General features: G+C 41.4%; 1 protein-coding gene across 1 annotated transcript in view; it reads left to right on the top strand.

The window, feature by feature from the left end:
* LOC122813657 (integrin alpha-X-like) overlaps positions 1–21,280 on the top strand; it is a 3,682,398-nt gene that overhangs the window by 765,071 nt on the left and 2,896,047 nt on the right. Inside the window, exon 3 of the mRNA XM_044086096.1 lies at positions 14,386–14,492. Coding sequence (XP_043942031.1) covers positions 14,386–14,492 — 107 coding nt within the window. The remainder of the gene's footprint in view (positions 1–14,385; positions 14,493–21,280) is intronic.

Genomic DNA, 21,280 nt, shown 5'->3' with positions numbered 1-21,280 from the left:
CCTAGAGTTGTATGCCTTTCAAGACACTCTTCCATCCAGGACAGTTGCAGTACAGACAGACAATATGTCAGTGGTCTGGTACATCAACAAACAAGTGGGAACCAAATCTTACCTTCTTTGCTGAGAAGTTATGAGAGTTTGGCAATGGGTGATCTCTTCCAATCATTTTCTAATAGCAAAGTACATATCGGGGAAATCCAGTGTGATTGCATACAAACTAAGTATGCCCATTCTGATGCCTCATGAGTGGTCTCTCAATGTCAACATGGTGGAGAGCATTTTCCCCAAATGGGGCCAGCCATGATGTGATTTTTTTTTTGCTTCTCCCCTCAATAGCAAATGCAGCAGGTTCTTTGCTCTGATCCTCCCACCTGGGAAGTCACCGAGAGATGCTGTATTTCATACTTGGCTCTCTTGCCTTCTTTATGCTTTCCCCCCAGTACCCCTCATTCCCAAATTTGTACAGAAAGCATTCCAGTTGAAGAGCACAGGAATCCTCATTGCTCCTTACTGGCTAGGCCAGATCTGGTTTCCTTTCCTCTGGCATCATCTTCTGTGTCCACCCAAGATTCTGGATCAAACTTTAGACCTCTTCTCTCACCCGACAGGCATGATTCACCCACACATAGCAGGCCTCAAGTTGGCCACATGGTTTCTCCAGTTCTACTGATTGCTAGACAGCCCAGGCTCTCCTCTGTTCATCATATTTTGTTATTTTCCCATAAGTTTCTACTAGAAAGATTTGCAAGAATAAATTGAAAAGATTTGTTCTTTGGGCCCTAAACAAAATCTTAGACCCCTTTTCAGCACTGATCCCAACCATCCTTGACTTTTTAACTATGATTTTCAATGAAAGGGCGAGTTTCTCAACTATTAAAGTTCAACTGGCAGCCAGTTCCAACTTTTCTCTGGGTGTAAATAACTCTACCTTAGCTTCCTCTAAACTTTGGAAAATTTTCCTTAAGGGAACTTTTTTACTTAGACCCCCATTAAAAGGGTCTATATTACATGAACGAACAATTAAAATGTCGAGTACAACATACTTGACACACTTTGATTGCTCGTTCATGTAATCAAAACCTAAAAACCCTGAAAAATACAAAATCAAAAGATTTTGTTTGTCCCACACCTTCCCTATACTAACATACAACACACACACATACAACCAATGCATACAAACCCCTGCACACTCACTTCACTCAAACACTTAAACACCTACACAAACACACATACTTTTAAAGCAAAGTGAGGTGCTTCGCTCCCCCACACCCCCCTAACTAAATATACCAACTCCGAGATCGCTGAACATTGGGGAAAGGGCAATTTCCCGGTAATCGTTTGTGTAAGAAGTCGCTTTGCAATTACTTACATAGCCATTCTGATGTTTACGTCACACGCTACACTCACTAGGAAGGACGACCAAACATTTCGGAACTCCAAATTTCAACATTTGGAGTCTCCGATTACATGAACGTTTGATCAAAGTGTGTCGAGTATGTTGTACTCGACATTTTGATCATTCGTTCATGTAATATAGACCCCATTAAAAGACCCTACTTCTCCTTGTTTTTTAAATTTTATACTTCAGGCCTTTACTCAGCCACCCTTTGAACCTTCAACTAAAGCTGATCTTAATTTTTTTTCCTGGAAGATCATATTCCTAGTGGCTATTACCAAAGAGTATCTGAACTCCAGGCTCTGTCTTCAAAAACCCTTATGTAATTTTTCACAAGGACAAGGTGTCTTTATGAACTAATGCATTTTTTATACCTAAGGTAGATTCTGAGTCAAATATTAACCAGGTCATTAATATCCCAGTTTTCTAACCAGACTTCTCGAACAAAGAGGAATATATGTTACATCTATTATACGTGCATGGACAACTTCATTTTTACCTTCATAGAACTTAAGAATATTTGAACAATTGTTTGCTTCCTTTTCTTCTACCAGATTTGGCAACCCAGTATCTAAAGTTATATTTGCCAAATGGTTAACTGATTGTATTACTTCTGTCAATGGAAAATTGGGTTTGCCTTTACTAAAACCTACAGCCAATTCCACTAGGTCTGTAGTGGTTTCTTCAGCTTTTTGGTCTAGAGCATCCTTGACTGATATTTGTGCAGCTGCAACATGGACTAATCCTCATACCTTTATTGCTCATTACAAACTAGATCTGGTCTCTAGGGGCAGAGCAGATTTTGGCTCAGCAGTGCGCTGGAATATCCTTCTTTAGGGTCCTCCCGGGGTTGTGGTAGCTGAGGACTCTTTCCCATCAGCTGACTGAATGAGAATGACAACGTCAGATTAAAAGGTTATGTACTCACCATAATGTTCCACATGTGTTGTTCATTTTTATTCTTCCTCAACTCTCCACCCTTATACCCCCTCCTTTATTTTCTTCTGGAGAGTTCGAAGAGTATTAGAGGAGTATTATAGGAACCTCTGTTACTCATTTGAGCTTCAGCTTCCCCTTTCATGTTCTGCCACTTTCCTGTTGTTTCTGGGGACAGCAAACTTGATCTGAGATATGTTAGATTGATGGGGCATTATGGGTAAAGGGAGGACCTTGAGATTTCTATTTTCCTGTGATGTGGTAGAAGTGGGTAAGTCAGATCTGAGTCTCAAATCCGAACCCATCAGATGAGGAAGAATGAAAATGGACTACACAGATGGAACATTATGCTGAGTACATAACTTTTTATTAGGCACGTTGGCATCTGTTCATGGTAGTTGCACTGAAGATTTAATTAAATATGCAAACAGATAGCTGAAATAAATAAGAGCAATACTGCAGTTGTTAAAAATCATGACACTGCCCACAAGTAAAAAAAGGTCTGCCACAGTTTCTAGCCATAATGAAATATGTGAGCAAGTATTTACTCTTATTTCCCAGTTGATTAATCTTTACAAAACAACTGCAGTGAAGTAGAATAATACTCTCCAGGAAGAATATGAAGAGGTAAAAAGTGTTAGTCTAAGCAGTAGTCTTGAGATACTGGATGAAAAATGTCTAAGTAAAATTTTAAAAGTAATTTAAAGAGGGCCATAGAAGTAGTATTGTTGTAGCAGTCTGCTATGAGATTGTGACTTGTAGTCAATGTGTTTAGAATAATAATGGCATAGTAATATGCAACACATAGCATTACTGCCACCATTTGTCACTGGAAAGCTGCCAACAAGGTTGCTACTCCAGTGTGTGTGTGTGTGTGTGTGTGTGTGTGTGTGTGTGTGTGTGTGTGAGACAGACAGGGGTGGGGTACTTGGATTCACTCCACTATCTCAAACAGTTCTGCTGGCCACCAGAGGGATCATTTCTCATGTCAAATCACAGATACCCAACAGGTAAAAGTCAAGAAAAGCACACATAAATCTGATTCAGTAACCAAATGCAATCTATTCCATTGAGCATAAAGGAGAAATATCCATTGCTCTTCTGGGTATAGGCTTCCAACATCCACACCCAGACTGACTGCACACTTCACTTACAGAGTTGATTCTTTGGTTTAGCACCAGAGGCCCCTTGCTCAGTACTCAGTTTGTGAACCACATCTTCCATTGCCCTTTTATCCATGGACCTTGTTTTGCAAACTGATTATTATTTACACACACACACACACACACACACACACACACACACACACACACACACACACACACACACACACACACACACACACTAGTTATTTGCCATTCTAGATTTGGTGAAGGATAAAGTATAAAAAGTGATATCTCATTGGTAGCATGGTGACTTAAATAGTAAAGTAGTGTTGATGCAAATTAAGCATTTGGGGTCAAAGCAATCTACAAAGAAGAACAAAAAGTAGCAGTCAGTTATATAGACAGACTGCATACAGGAAATATGATCTAAATCTAAATAAATATCTTGGCTATCTCTTACTGATGAAATACTGGCCCATAACTATTCTGTGTTGGTGAAATTAACAGCAGATTTGCAGAGAGCACGATTTTCGGAACGTGATCAACTTAATAGGTCATGAATATGTACACGTAGTGTAGCTATCCACACACAATAGTGTGCTATTTGGTATTCATTAGCGAATGGTGCAGAGCCTCAAAACAATGTTGAATGGCAGAATTTGCTAATGAAAGCATAAATAGCCAAATTATATGCTAATTAACCAATCCAAGGTAGAGTAGCTATTCAGGAAGCTGTAAAGCAATCATGTACACTCAGTGCAGTCTTTTGCCCTGAACTCCAAAACCTTTTGGAATAGTGGCACTATTAGACTTAAAAAGAAATGTTAGGAGTTGGTTCTGCTGTTCTTCATGTGCATATGCAACAGCTTTTAATTCAAGGTGCTGCTAATGCAGCCCTTAGTCAAGAAGAAGAATGGTGTTTAGATCCTGTTTGAGTTATCATATTATAGAAATCACAGAACGGTACATAGTGGACAGAGAAACACTAGTAGAACTATGCAACCTCTGCTACCCCTACCTCAGAGCCAGGAGAAGTCAAGGATAACCCACAGTGGAATCAAAGATATGTGCAGCATTACATATACTAGCCACTGGTACATTCCAAGGACCCACAGGGGATATATTAGAGGTGTGTCAGGCCTCATTGTCTAGAATAATGTTCTTAAGTGCAGTGCTACAACATGCAAGGGATCATATCTGTTTTCCACATAGGTCAGAGGAGACAGCAAAAACCAAGCAGGAGATTTATGTAACAGCACACTTCTCTAAAGTTTTGTGAACAATAGACTGTACACACAAAGAAATAAAAAGCCCCATATGGTAAACAGGGAAGGACATAAATTAACAGGAATGGATACCACTCTTTAAACTGTCAGATCATTTGGTAATGCCCAAGTGTGTGCAGGAAACCCAGGCAGTTTTCAGTGTCATACATATGGTATACCTGTCAGCTGTACACAAAGTTTGCTAGGATTGACTTTCCACAAGGCTATCTAGTGGAAGATGCAGGTTATGCACTAGAACCATTCTTTGTCTTCTGTCATTATGTGTCAAAACTCTGGAATGAAATTCCCACACAGTTAATACAGGTAGAAAACATAAACAGTTTCAGAACTTTGCTTAAACAGCCCCTATGCCAAAGATGACTCTGCTCTTCTTGTTCACCTGGGTAGCTTTACTCAAATTATTTTTCTCCATCTCTTACATCCACTTTGCTTCCCAATTTTTTGTAGCTTACCGCTCTTCCTCATACTGCACTTATTTCATAACCTCTTACTTTTCTGCCTTCTCTCATACCCCACAATTAACTACAGTACCTCCTGTGGCATTTATCTTCCTGCTCATTTCCATAAATTCTCCTTTAGTATCTGTCTCATCAATTTTTAAGCTACATGCTACTTGTCTGTCTGTAAATTATTACTAAACTCAAAAACAACCAGTTTGATCTTTTCCCTACAGCCATCGTACTATAAATACATTAACAGTTATTGTATCATATTTCTCTATTTGATAATTAGCCAATTTATGTTAATTTCTGTCTTGTTTATTGTGTTAAAAATGCTATTTTCATATAAGAAAGATTTAAAATATTTAAAAACTATGTAAATAAGCTCATGTATAGAAGTTTTACCCTGCATTTATAAATCTACATCATGTATAACTTCAGTGTGGAGCTTTTCTCTCCAGGCCTCCACTGATAATGGGTTTTACCCACTCAGCCTTTTCCCAGTCAATAAAGAAAAATAAATGAATAAATGTTTGCCTTTTGAAGTTTTGCACTGCTCTGCTGTCCACAAATGTGATTGACTGTCGAAGGAAAAAAGTGAAACATTTCATCTGATGTTGTAAATCTTTGATCATACATTACAGATAGGACCTTGGTTCTGTCGTCAGAACTGATACAGCCATTTGCCAGCTCGCGCAAGCCAAAAACTCTCAGCTAAGAACCTACTCACAATGCCCCAATACTAGATACTCCAGATCTTGTTTGCCACATTCCTAGTCAGACGTGTTAGCCATCTCTCTCAAAGCTAAGTAGTAAATTGTTGTTTTTATGACAGTTTTTCTTCTAAATTACTAAACTTTTAGTCAAATTAGCCTTTTCTCACTGCCGCCTATAACCTAGGCCTATTTCCTACCCTTTTCCTTGATAATTTAATTTTTTACCCTTTTTGTTACTGTCCTCTCTCCTGTCTTTGACAGGCCTTCCCTTTTTGCTAGTGGTATTCCTTAACATAACATCACTGGTATTTTCTTCCTTATTTTTTCTATAGGATAGCATTGTTTCCTTACCATGTCAGACAAAGCTAAGTTGGGTTTTAAACAGTGTGAGAAGTGTGGACGTAAGATGCCTAACTCTGATACATGTCAGTTGTGTCTACTGTTTGGGCGTGGATCATATTAAAGCTGATTGTGACATTTGTGCTAGTTTTAGTAATTGGACACTAGCAGAACGTAAGAATAAACTTATTTTAAAAGGTTTACTCAAGACACCTTTCTCAGAGGCTCTGTCTGGGTCGGAGGTCTCACTCCCTCCTAAGACCAAAAAAATAAGGAAAAATGGAGTCACTCGGTTCCTGCATTTCCATCAGTTACGGAACCAAGTTGGTTCCATGCTTTGCCAGCACCGTTGGAGCAGACCTCCTCGGCACCAGGATCTGTGTCCTCTCCCTTGGTGCCGACCATGGTATTCACTCCTATTTCGGTTCCAACCACGGCACCACTGACTTCGGTGCCATCCTTGGTTCCCACATTGGCTCCAATGACTGTACATGCCTCGGCACCATCCCGGTCCACAGTACCGACAATCTCCTTGGCTCCATGGGCTCCGATGATTGTACATACCTCGGCACCATCCCTGTCCATGGTGCCGACAGTTTCCTCAGCTCCATGGGCTCTGATGACTGTACATGCCTTGGCACCTTCCCCATTCATGGTGCCGACAGCTTCTTCGGCTCCATGGGCTCCGATGACTGTACATGCCTTGGCACCATCCCTGGCCACAGGGCCGACAATTTCTTCGGCACCATCGGCTCCAAAATTTGAATACCTGCCAAGGACAGTATATTCTCCAACTTATGACGCTTTCTTGGGGCAAAAGTTTAGTCCCTTTCTAGAAAGACCTGATTCCCCTTCAGCAGCCTCCTTTAGATCCACTAGGAGTTTTTCTGAACTAGACCTAGTGCGGGTTGTGGACCAGCTTCTGGCAGCTAGGGGATTGCCCATTCCAGCTAGACCTTCCGTCCCTCCTGGCTTGGAATCTTTTACCTCATCTTCCCCTGCTTATCCTCCTCCAGCATCCACTCTGTTCCTGGTACCGATGTCCGCTTTGGTACTTACTGTCTCTTCTCTGACAGCAGTGTCTCCCCTGTCGGCACCGACCACCCTTGCTGCTTCAGCTACAATGGAGCCGATGCTTTCTCAGAGCGGTGCTTGGACCGCCCATACCTTGGTACCTAATCCGGCACTTATTTTCTCGCTGGCACCATCTATGTCCATGGCTTCGATGGCTTCCAGTTCTCTCAGAACCCCTCAACTGGAGGTGGGCTTGAGTGGGCCTGCTGTACAGGTGATGGAAAGGATCCTTCATTCCGAAGGCTCACAGCCAGCACCTAGGACACCAGTATCAGAAACCTCCCCTAGCATGCTCCTCTCCCAACCCACTATGTCGGGTCCCTGGGCACGGGAGTCACAAGAACGCCCTGTGAAGGGAACCCCTTCTCCAGAGTACTCCTCAGAAGATGCAACTGGAGAGCCACCCCCGGAGGAAACGGTGCAAGAGGAAGCACCTTGACCCTCTGGAGGAATCTATCACAGAAGACACTGATTGTGATGAGGGAGAATGGTCCCCACATTCTCCCCCAGATGACATTTCATTCGGAGACATTCTCAAAATCCTCAAAGAGAAGGGGGAGTGGAAGTCCTCTAACCCTTCTTCTGAGGAATTGTTGTTTCTGCAGGCCTTCCATGCCCGGCCATCTACTTCCTGGGCGACCCTACCAGCAGATGATCTTGTTAAAGTAGTTGTGCAGTGTGCCTGGAAGGCCCCGGACAATGTAGAACTTGTCCCCTGGAGGCCAGACAAAATTTTACCTACACCTGAAGACCAGCCCCATTGGTCCAAGCAGCTGACAGTTGATTCTATGGTCATGACGGCGGCCACCAAGAGGGAACTCGCAGAAGAGAGTTCCACTGTCCATCCTCCAAACAAGGAGTCCCGGACCATAGACAGATTAGGGAAGCGGATCGATACGTCAGCAACCTTCACCATTTGGTCGCTGAATTATCTGGCACACTTTACTCAACTCCAAAGAGACCTAATTTTTGAAATGTCTTCCTCTTTGGTGGGGGTACTGCATGATGAGATGCATGACACTGTTGCCTCACAGCTAGCTCCCCTTGAATCCATTTCGAACTCCATGATGCGTTTGATATCTCACACCACCGAGGGAGCAGCTCGAACTGCCGCATCTGGTGTTGTCATGAGACGTAATGCTTGGATGTGATTGTGTGACTTCGCAGACCCCTTTAAATCTTCCTTCGTCAATGCACCTGTCGACGAATCTGCACTTTCTGGACCCAAGGTACGAGACACACTTGCATGTAGTGAGAAAGATGGAAAGACCTTGTCTGCTGTGGGCATACGCTTTTGCAGCCCCCAAAGGTCCTACTTGAGGAACCAGAAGGGAGGAAACATATGGTTCAAGAAATCCCAAGGATCCTTTTGTGACGCTCGTGGTGAACAATCCCTCCATGGCAGAGGGGGCAACTCATATGGAAGACGCCCTTTTCAGGGTAGAGGGGGTCTGCATAACCAGGGAGCCAGAGATTGTTTCTCCGGAAGACCCTGCCAGTGCTACTGAGCAGCAGCCCAATTGCTTTCCTGTGGAAGCAGTCGGGTGTCGTTTTTCCCTGCATCTACCAGCCTGGCATCTTATTACTACAGATGTTTGGGTGCAGAGAATAATATCCAGAGGCTACCAAATACCATTCGACTTAACTCCCAGACCCGTCAAATGAATCCCCAATGTACCACCCAATCAGAGGGAATTAGCAGCCTTAGAAATAGAAAAACTGCTAAGAAAAAGAGTCGTCCAACCAGTCGCACCAGAACAGGCAGGATCCGGGTTTTGCTCAGGGTTTTTTTAGTACCAAAACAGACAGGGGACTGGAGACCAGTCTTGGATGTCAGCCTACTTTACAAATTTATCAAACCTCAAAAATTCCAGATGGTCACAGTACAGTCCATTCTTCCCTTCCTAGGGAGGGACAGTTGGATGTGCTCTATAGACCTACAGGATGCGTACTACCACATAAAGATGGATCACTGCTCCCAGAGGTTTCTCCACTTCTGGCTGGGAGCCAGTCACTACCAGTTCAGGGCACTGCCATTCAGTCTCTCAACACCCCCAAATGTATGGCAGTTGTGGTAGCTCATCTTCGACTACAAGGATTCCAGGTGTTTCCCTGTCTAGATGATTGGCTTCTTACCACTCTGACCAGGAATCTCCTAGTCCACAGCCTCTCTTACACTCAAGGTATCGCTCTCCACTTGGGGATTACAATCAGCAAAGACAAATCTCAAATGTCCCCAACGAAGACACTGGAATTTATTGGAGCGGTCTTCGACACGACATCCTGTCAAGCTTCTCTGCCCCCTCACAGGCTTTTGAAAATAAGACACCAAATTCAAGACCTTCTTCCTCACACGTTTGTATCAGCACGTCTTGTACTGCAACTCTTGGGCTCTATGGCAGCTGCCATTACACTAGTACCACTGGCGAGACTGCACATGAGAATCCTGCAGCGGCTCATTTCCGCACAATGGTCATTATTAACCCACCCACTCAACCACTGATACACCTTACAAACCATTACAAGGAAGAAATGCTGTGGTGGATGGAGCCACAAAAGAATCTTTGGTGTTGACTGTTCTGTCTTCCCCAACCCACGGCCACGGTGACCACGGACGCTTCACTGTTAGGGTGGGAGGGCATTTTCAGGGAAAGACTGTCCAAGGCCCTTGGACCCCCATCGTGGCCAACTTGCACATAAATGTCCTGGAACTGAGGGCAGTTCTGTTAGCGTTCCAAGCGTTCCATTTATCCCTACCCTCGAGGACCATTGCAATTCAGTCAGACAACATATCAGTTATCTGATATATCAACAAGCAAGGCAGAACCATATCTTATTCCCTGTGTTGGGAAGCCATGAGGATTTGGCACTGGATAATAGCTTCCAATCACTTTCTTATAGCAACGTACATTCCTGGGAGTTCCAGCCTTATTGTGGACAATCTGAACAGGAACATCCTGATGCCTAACGAGTGGTCCCTCAACCCTGTAATAGCAGATCGGTTCTTCCAACATTGGGGAAAACCTTGCTGCAACCTATTCACTTCCCCCCTGAACTACAAATGCAGGAGCTATTTTCCCTTGATCCCCCTCAGGAGGAACCACCGAGGGACACTCTAACGAACAATTGGCCCCCAGGTGTTCTGTATGCCTTTCCCCCATTTCCCCTCATTCCAAAATTTCTCCAGAAAGCTCAGAGGTTAAAAAGCAAAGTGATCCTCATTGCTCCCTACTGGCCACGTCAAGTCTGGTTCCTATTTCTATGGCCTCATCTGATTCACAGCCCGTGGATCCTGGATCATTCCCAGGACCTGTCATCCCATCCTCAGGGATTGATTCATCGGATAGAGTTATTGCTTTATTTACTTTTGTACCTACAAAATGACTACCTTCACATCATGATTGTCAGGGAGTTTAAAAGGTTTTTGTGCTTCTAGGTAGGAGCCATTCATTACCTATTCCAGACTCTACATTCTGTCACAGTTCACTCCCCAGGGTGTTTGCCAAATATATGTCTATAGCTGCAGTGCACCAGAGGCTACAATGTGTGAAGCTATTTCCTTACCTAAATTGCTTGTTTCTAAATGTTCCAACTCAGAAAAGTTGATTTCTGCTCAGAAGTATTGTCTCAGTCTTGTCTCATCTTCGTGAGTAACAGCTAACACTACAAAGTCTATCGGAATTTCTCTCATATGCTGACCTTCATAGTGTACTCTATGGATACTCTGTACTGCAGAGCTCCACTTTCCATGGACAGGATTCTTCCATCATAGGACTTGGTCTCACAAATAGTTCAACCTCAGACAGTCACAGCATTCTTATGCCATAAAGCCCTGGGTCTAGTGGCAGCAACCATTTGCATGGTTCTCTTTGCAAATTGTACGTTATACCTCTTCTGTGGGTCTTAAACGTTCGGTGGTTCAGGTAAGTAAATCCTGTAATACTGCATATAAAGAGTTCTAGGGCTCACAATCTGCGTCTTAGTTGTGGTTTCATATTCCAGACTTAACTGCTGGCAGTTCAAGTCCCCACTCCGAAAGTGGTTGTTACTAGAGACACTTGTTGCCATAAGACAGACTGTCCAAGGTATATGATCACAGTCAGAGGCCAGTTTGCACAAGAGTGTTCTGGAAATGAGAGCAGTCTTTGTAAAAATGCAGTAAGTTTGTGGCTTTTTGCCTATTGGTGTTAGAGCCGTCAGCACTGACAATATAACAGTGGTTTGGCATATAAATAAGGAAGGAGAACTCACTCCTACTCCCTCTGTCAAGAAACATTGAGGTTGTGGGAGTGGACTATGTCAACTGATCACTTTCTGATAGCCAGTCATATTATTGGGGAAACCTTTTCTCTAGTGGGCATGTTCAATTATTGCTTACTTAAGCCTCATGAGTGGTCCATTAGTCAGTCAGTAATGCATATACTCTTCATTTACTGGGGGTAGACGTGCAACAACCTTTTTGCATCCCTGTCCATTGCCAAGTTCATCAACTACATTTCCCACATCCTCCTCCAAGGGAATGTTCCACAGATGTTCTTACCTAGAAATGTCCCCAGGACTCATGGCCACTTTTTCATTTCCTCTTGTTGTGACATTCATTCACAAAGCCCAGAAGAGCAATTCCAAAGTCATTCTCATAGCCCCATTTTGGCCTTGACAAGTATGGTTTCCCCTGCTTTGGCCTCAGTTTTACTGACATGTTTTATTCCAATTCCACTAATGGCCAGGAACCCAACCCTCTCAGCTAGTGCAGATACTGACCTCTGTCCCAAAATGTAATACTTTAAAAATGTAACAAAGTAAGTGGATGCATTTTCTTGTTTGGGCTACTTCTTTTTTTTTTCCAAAATCTCTTTAGTTCAATTTTCTTTTTTCAAATAATGACAACAATACGGTAACTCAAAAACACAAATAAACAATACAAATACCTATCTAAAGAAAACAGACAACAATCTCATTCCAAGAAATTTATATATATATATATATATATATATATATATATATATATATATATATATACACACACAAGAAGTCACTACATCGTCAAGTAAAGTATGAGAATTCTTATGTTCATTTGGTCTCATAAGGGATAGTTAGAATGGGGATAGTCTGTATATAAAGTAAAAATAGAAATGTAACCATTTATTTGTATGTTTAGGGAAAATATCTAGTTACACATATACTAAGAAAAGGGAGAAGATACAAGAAAGACTGGTTATACTACATTCATTTCTTATTTAAGGGTTAACTTTTCATGACAATTTGTATGCAAATTTTATTTGTCAAGAATTATATCTAGCAAGTAACCCCAATACTTTTGGTAATAGCATTTGTTTTTTGTTTTTGAATAAATTAATTTGTGAGATGAGATATATTTGATAGCAAGATTGCTAATTTTTTCCCATGTAATTGGTGACATGACATTCCAATTCTTAGTAATAAAGAATTTAATAAGGGTACACATCGTAATAAAGACATGTTTTAATATTTTTGGGAGTTGATTGATATTAATGTACAGTATAGCTGTCTCCCAAGTAAGGGTTGATTTTTCATATCCCATCTTCTCTAATCTTACTCTCAAGGAACACCATAAGTTATGTATCTTAGTACAGTTCCACATGACATGTAAAATATCAGCTGCATGATCCAGACTTGTTTGGGCTACTTCTAAAAGTTTAGATCCCTTCATATCTCTGATTCCTGCTGTGCTAAGCTGTCTTTCACAGAATTTTTTATTCATGTCTTAGTTATTCTTCGATAAAGGCTAATCTTGCTGCCATTTCTAATATTTGTAAAGGTTCTAATTCATTGCTTTTAATGTCTGTTAGCCATCTTGAGAGGTACCCTGTTAATTAGGCTTCCATTGAAAGATCCCACCTCTTCGTGGAATTTGTAATTTAGCTTTGAAAAAAACTGACATTTTTATCTGGGTAGACATTTTTTATAGTGGCGATTACTTCAGGTTGAAGAGTGCCTGAATTGTAAACATGTTTTTAAACCTCCTTGGATTATTTTTCATGAGTGAGTATTTCTCATAGAGTGAGACATTGCAAACAAACACATTTATTTGTGAGGTAGACATTGAACCAAATCCTAGTATATGCCTATATTCTTACTATTTTAGCAGAGATAAATATTTGGTGAAGTCTATGGATATTCACACGCAGCTGAGATTTTACATAGACAGAGAAAAAAACAACCAGAGATGTATTCTCATAATGATCACCCAGGAGAATGAGCTTTAGCTACTGCCATACTTTTAACAACCATGAACAGACTCATACCTTAAGTAAAAGTTATGCACTTATCATAATATCAAAGGTGGATGACCAGGACAATTCTCATCAACATGCATAACTTCCTTCCCCATGCTTTTTTGCTGGTATAATCTAGAGGTTGTGCTGCTCCAGTAAATTCTGTTCTGGTTTAATCTGGCATGACAGAGATCTGGAAAGGAAGAGCACTCTGAAAAGCATTGTAGGTAAATGGGATGAGGGCTAATTGCCTGGGAAAGCTTCAGATGCCAAACTGCCTTCCTCTGACTGCCTTATTTTCCTACTCTGGACATGGGTTGACTTGCTCATCTAGCTCTAACACTTTAGTAAGTCCATATGTTTGATTCTTGCCACATACAATTGCCTTTTTACTGCTATGGCCACATTTGTAGTTAGCCTAGAAAACTAGGGTCATTCTTTATGCATATTCTAGAAATACATCAATATATTGTCGTGGCTGTGTTGTCTTCCATAATTATCCTGTAAATATTCAGTATGTGTATACATTTAACTCACATTAACAGATTGGTTTGCCATCTTATAGCCCATCTTTTAATTTTTGTAACACCTTGAAAGTCTATAGTTTTGCTGTTTTATCAATAAATGCATAAAACAAATTCATTCATGTTGCTTTTATGTAGACAGTGACTCATACTGCAGAATATTTCCAGCACAGGTAAGTAACTTATGACACCTGCTGTTTGGTCTGTAGTACAGGGGGTGTTTGTCATGTTACATCTGATTACAGATATAATTTAAAATGCACATTTAAGTCAAACATTATATTACTTCTTCATTTAATTTATTCTTACCACAGGATTGTTGTTAGTGCTCCATACAAACAAAGCAAACAGGGAAATCGCACTGGCGGAATCTACAGATGTCTTCTAAATTCAAGCAGATGTGAAGCAGTACAAATTCCAGGTACTTGGTAGCATCTAAATCTGTTGTTTATACATATGATCTCACGAGTGATGTTAAGAATAAAGAAACATCAAGCAATAATTATGAAATGTTATTATATAAGGAGCTGCAGAAATGTGTGACTGAAAAGTATACACTGAAAAGTGAATGTTCATTATTCCCACTGCCTTGGTGGCACTTTTGGCTTATTTGCCAAAGTAACCCAGTACTGGCTAGCTTTCAAAAGCTTTCATTGTCTTCCTGTGACAGCTGATTGGCTGAGCATATCCTAAGATAGAAGCCTTCACGTGTCACTGGAAGTTAGTGTTCAGTCTTTTTCTGCCATGCAGAGAAGAAAGTCCTGTGATGCTGTACAGGATCCAGTGCTGATTGTTCTGGCTTACTGCTCAGACAAGCCCCATTAGTGGACTCCCTTCCTCCTGTTTTATTATTAGATTTATTATTCTTTTCTATTTTTATATTTATTAAAAGAGAAATATATGTGTTTATGTGTCTGTATGTATGTATGTGTATATATGGGTCTACCTCAGTAGACCAAAATGCCACATCACTGACTTTTAAAACTCAGGGACCATGTGGCCAAAAGTTCAAAACACTGAAACTGCAAATACCTGACTTTCATTTACCCGACTGGTGAAGATAACAACTGTGTTCAATACACAGTTCAAAACACCTCCCGTAAAATAGTTTTCTGTATCTTTAAAAATGTGTACTTGCTACTAAACACAATTCAATGAATGCCTTCCAGGCAGCTGCACCGATAACAAAAAGCTCATCCCAGAAAGTTGTAATAATGTCAATAATATATAATAAAATATAAACAGCGGAAATGATAACTTTTCAATTAATCTGCCCACTAATCAAAACCCAAACAAAACCCACTGAATATTCATATCGGTAACTATAGAACTGACATGAATATTCAGTAAGAAATCTTACCTGCAATGACAACTACCAAATTCCAAACAAAGCATTGCTGCAGGGGGCATGTGACCCCCAAACCTCTGTTTGAGGGGCTGTGCCCCCAAACCACCTGCAAATTAAGTATACCAACTCCAGGATTGCACTACATTGCAGAAATGAGTGGATTTCCTATTCCGCTCACCTCAGACTGTCGTCATTTCAAACACTGAGTGTTCAAAACATTTGTAATGTCAAGTTTTACTCATATGAAACTTTGTTCTTCTAGTCATGGTGTTTTAAAAGTTGGTGATATGGCATTTCAGTCTACTGAAGTTGACCCGTGTATACATACGTGTGTGTGTGTGTGTGTGTGTGTGTGTGTGTGTGTGTATAAATATATATATATATATATATATATATATATATATATATATATATATATATATATATATATATATATATATATATATATATATATATATATATATATATATGTATATATATATATATATATATATATATATATATATATATATTTATATATCTAGGTCTGTGTCAGATGATCGAGTTTTCTGAAACTCGAAATTCATTTAGTTAAGACCATATGATCAAGTTTCTGAAAACTCAAACATTAAAAAGAAAAAAAAAAAAAACACAAAGCACACACACAAAAATCTAACTTTTTTACATTTTTGCAGGGGGGCCTGCAAAGTCCCTCTGCACCCCCCACATCCCCTGCAAATTAAATATACCAACTCCAAGATCACTCTACAGTGAGAAAAAGAGTACATTTCCTGATCCACATTGTACCACAATCTCCATTCAAAAGCTTTGAGTTTTCAAAAACTTGATTATATGGTCTTGACCATACAGATTTCGATTTTTCAACATTTATACATTATTTACAGTATGTATGACTGTGCTCTGTGTGTTTTTAACAGCAGATGCTATTTTTCCCGCAAATTAAGTTATTTGAATGTACTGTGGAAAGCTTACTCTCTCTGACAAGAAAATAAGAAGTTAAATTATCGCGGTTAGTGTGTGGATATATTTTTAACAATGGTTTTGCACATTAGTTGATTTGGTGTTTGGACTCTGCATACTGTAAATTCTTTAACTTCTGTTAGTTGCAAAGGAATTCTGATTACATTTCAAACTGTTTTTTTTTTGTGATAATAGAACAGTTTGGCAGAATTAGTTGTGTGGGGGCATACTTATTCCTAGAAACTTTAAGTGCTTATTGTTATACATTATGCAGTATTGTGAGACCATTATTTCCTTGACTTGATGGATCTTAACTCTGGTACCCTCCCCCATCAAATTGGTTACACCTAAAAATAAAACGAAACAAAATTAAACTATGGCTCAGCCAATGGTTAGTGATTCTGATGGGACTACTGCTCGGTCCGCAGACCACTTACCTACCTTTTGCCCTGTTTCTCTCTAGTGTAGTTTTGCTGGCCACTATGAAAAGGGGTTTAGTCAAATTCTCTGGGGCTGTTCCAGTACCTGGTGTAGGAATGGGAGAACCAAACCCTTTAGGTGCATAAGTAGTCCATGGTAAGAGACTCCTTGCCAGTCCTAATAATCTATCTTCTGATATTTTATCTAGTAGTGAAGTTCACAAGAACACCACTGATAATCAGATTATAGCTGTTTATAAGGCTGATGTGGTTTCTTTGGCTAAGAGTGTTCTGCAGCCAGATAATTCTGGTGGTTGTGTTCCCATACAAGGCTGTAGTGCTAGTTTGTCTGGAGACCCTTCGGTTGTTTCAGAGAATGATGAGGATCTGTTGAGGGCAGTAATGATTTCCTAGTTGACACCGAGCCCAGTCACTCTGATTCTTCAGAAGGTGAACCTGAGATTAAGTCCACAAAAGTGTACCCTTTTCCTCAGATGATTGCTGTATTTAGTGGTGCTTTTAGTTGCTAGCAGTCAGGAAATACTTGAGAGCTAGGCAGGGTATATGATTGTATAAAGGATGAGGTGTCCAGGTATGTGGCTATTATTTACTGGCCTTGGAAGTTGATTAGAAAGCTGCATGCAGAACATGTATTCCGGCAGTCACTGAAAAGGCTCAGAGAAAATATAGGGTTTCCTCAGATATGACAGGTCTGTTTTCTCATTTGACAACTGACCCAGCCGCAGTCTCCCCAGCTGCCTGCTCAAGTAAAAAATCCTTGGCTACATCTAATCCAGTACCCCCAATAAAGAGAGAAAATGGTTAGATCTTCAGAGCACAAGGATGACTCTTTCTATTAATGTGGCCTTTAGAATGTTAAATTTTAGAGGCTATATGTGGACATTTATTTTACAATTTGAGTACAGTTTGGATGATTTTGCTGCATTATTTTCTGCAGAGCAAAAGTATTATATGAAAAAAAATTGTAATTTTCACAATAAAAACCGGCAGGATCCAGAAACATCAACTAGTCCAACCTTATTCAGTAGAACAACCATGATTAGTGCTTTCGTCTGTGATAGACAGACTTCATCAGATAAAATGCACTTAAATGTTCCACCATATTTATAACTCATCCCATCATCATGTGACTTTCATCGTATTACATTTAAAGAGCTCACACACAATTATAAGCATTGTATAATGCATCACATAATACTAACAGAGCCACTTAAAAGCGTGCGTAGAAAAGATGAAAAAAATAATTAAACAACCACTAAAATAATTGTTAACAAAAACATATATATATATATATATATATATATATATATATATATGTATGTGTGTGTGTGTGTGTATAAACACTCATCTCTGAAAAGCTTTAAAACTGGCTGAACAGATATCAACTCATTTAAACCAAGACGCACACTTGCATTACATTTCAATTGCCACTGCAGTTTCTTTTTGTCCAAATGCCACCCCAAAGGACCACCCCTTGGATGTTCAGTCAACTTTACCAAGATAAATTTAAAACAAATGCATAGGATACAGTTTAATGTGCCTAGCCAAAGCATTTGTTCTTGTGCTTTAGAAATACCATACACATATTCCCTTATCCTGTCATCTGATGTTGTTAATCTTCTTCCCATTCATGACTGATGGGTTCAATTCTGAGCCCCACGGAACCGTGTAGGCCTAATACCAAGCTCGCGTACACCAAAAACTCTCGAGCTAAGCTGCTACCCACAGTGCCCTTCTCCCTGTTACCTCAGATCTCATTAGCCGCATAGCCATATAGCAGCATTTCACCAAGCTCTCCAGCTAAGTGTTCTGTTGTATTGATAATTGTGTATTTTTTAAACTTTTTTCCAAATCTCACTCTTTTACCCTTATTTTATCTAACTCACTCTACCCATTGGGTATTTCTTATACCATCGTTGGTACTCCCTCTCCTTACCCTTGTGGTATCGCTTGATACCATCGTTGGCATCTTCTTTCTATTTCTTCCGTCTTTCTTTTTAGATACTAGTAATGTGTGTATTTTGTGCGCATGGAAATGTCTGACAAAAAAGGGACATCGGGGTTTAAACATTGCACATTCTGCAATGGTAAACTCCCTAACAGCGACTTGCACGATGACTGTGTTTAATGTTTGGGGTTTCTCACCTCTCTGTTAAACCTCCTTGCCATATTTGTCTAAGTTTAGTCAGTGGATGCTGAATGAAAGGAAAAACAAACTGATTTTGAAAGGCCTTTTAGTTTCTCCTTTCTCAGAGGCCCTTTCTGTGTCAGAGGTCTCAACCCCTCCAGTGAAGGACAAGAAATGTCCCCATTCAGATCCCTCTTCACCGGCTGGTGATAAGGGCAAGTCTCACAAACATAAGGCCCACAAATCTTCATCGGAGCATAGGATTGCTTCCTCGGCTCCGACGATGACTACTGCTTCTGTTCCGAGCTCTGCTTCAATTGCCACTTTGACCGAAGTCATGGACATTACAGAATTTTCGATGTCGGTGCCACCTTCGGCACCGACCTCTACAGCACTGACCCTGCCTTTCATGTCAACTACAGCTCCAACCTTACCTTCCACAACAGCTACAGCACTGACTTTTTCACCTTTTACCACACCAAAAGCGGTTTTGATGCACACAATTCCTTTGGAACCGATAACTTCGACTCAGAGTGCCTCCATTTTCTATGCCACTGATTCCCTTACTACCTGTCTCCAAATTAGAGACTGTGGTGCCACTAGCTCAAACACCATGGAGCCGATACTCCCCTTCATTGGATCCGTTTCTAGGTCAGACGTACAGCCCCTTTCTGGACCGATCCGACTCCCCTTCAGGAGTATCCACAAGGTGCACCAGGAGTCTTTCCGAATTCATTGTGGTGCACCTATTGGATCAGCTATTGACAGCCAGAGGGATAACAAATATTCCTAAGACTCACCCCCCCCCTTTGTGGTTTGGGTCTGTTGCTCCCAGGACTGCGGAGTATACTCCTCCTTCAGATATGTCGGTTCCAAAGCCCATTGCTCCGACTTCTTTTGTGGAAACTTCCTAGGCTTGTATAGGCCCTAGGGCCAATAGCCTAGTACCTATCTATGAACCTACCTATGAACCTATGAAACCCGTTCCTTGGTGCTGACAGTGACTCTCACTGAGGCTTCGAGGCCACCCCTTTGGATTTCGGTTCCATTGGGACCCTCCCTTCCTCAGACTCATGGTTGGGGGGTGGAATCCTCCATCCTGAGCACGGTTCCGGGTGTTTTATCGGTTCCATCCTCAGATCCAGGGATAACGTCTGCCCCGATCTTGCTTGAGGCTCCATCCTCAGGAGTGGGTCTGGTGGAGTGGGGTGTGACCACCGGTTCCGTGGTTGTCCTACTTGGTTTTGGGCTCCCATTCCTGTTCAGGCGGGCTTGCTTTCTGGGTGATGGAGAGGGTGCTTGCTTCAGGAAGCACTCCGACGTCGGAACTTTGCCCTGCTCCCTCTGAGCCACAGCTATTATGGGCCACCTCCCCAGTACACCGACAGCAGAAGCCTCAGGACACCCTAGTTCAGGGTACCCATCCTTCTGAGTCTTCCTCAGATATCCCCACTGAGGAGCCTCCTCGGAAGAAGGCGTGTATGAGGAAACACATTGACTCTTCTTAAGAGTCTTTGACAGAGGATACGGACTACGATGATGTGGAGGGGTCCCCTTGATCACCCTCTGACTATGTCTCCTTTGGAGACATCCTGGAAATATTGAAACAGAGGGGGTGGCTGGAAGTCCTCTAACCCTTCCTCAGGAGAGTCCGTCTTCCTGCAGGCTTTTTGCTGTTGGCCTTCTACCTCTTGGGTGACCCACCTGCCGACGAGTTAGTCCAGCTCGTCTTGCAGTGTGTGTGGCAGAATCCTGACTCTATTGAGGCCATTCCCCAGAGATCAGATAAGATCCCCCAGAGGAGCACCCCACTGGTCCAGAGATTTGCCAGTTGACGCTATGGTGGCGGCGAAGAGTGGGAAAATATGGCACAAAAAATCTCAAGGTCCTTTCCGTAACGCACGTGGCGAGGATTCCCCTAGAGACAGAGGGGGTTTCAGTGTTGGAAGATGCCCCTTTAGGGGCAGAGGGGGTCCCCAAAAACCAAGACTCCAGGGATTCTTTTTCTGGGTGGTCTTATCAATGCTCCTGAAGCGTTGCCTGATTGCTTTCCTCAGGAAGCAGTTGGGGCTCGTTTTTCTCTGCACCAAACTGCCTGGCTCTCTGTTACAAAATATCGTTGGGTATAGAGAATAATCTCCAGAGGCTACTACATCCCTCTAACCTCCCAGCCAAAACCTACAAAGAACCTTCCTGATGTTCTACCCAATCAAAGGGAAGAAGCGACTTCAGAGATAAGAAAGCTGTGTCAAAAAAGAGTCATCCCACCAGTCCCTCCAGACCAGTGTAGATCCAGTTTTTACTTAAGATTCTTTTTGGTGCCAAAAAAGACC

This window comes from Protopterus annectens, chromosome 10.part0 (assembly GCF_019279795.1).
Source record: "Protopterus annectens isolate FY-2018-M chromosome 10.part0, PAN1.0, whole genome shotgun sequence".
NCBI lineage: Eukaryota > Metazoa > Chordata > Ceratodontiformes > Protopteridae > Protopterus > Protopterus annectens.
Note: the sequence above shows the minus strand (reverse complement) of the source record. Positions and strands in the feature narration are given on the sequence as shown.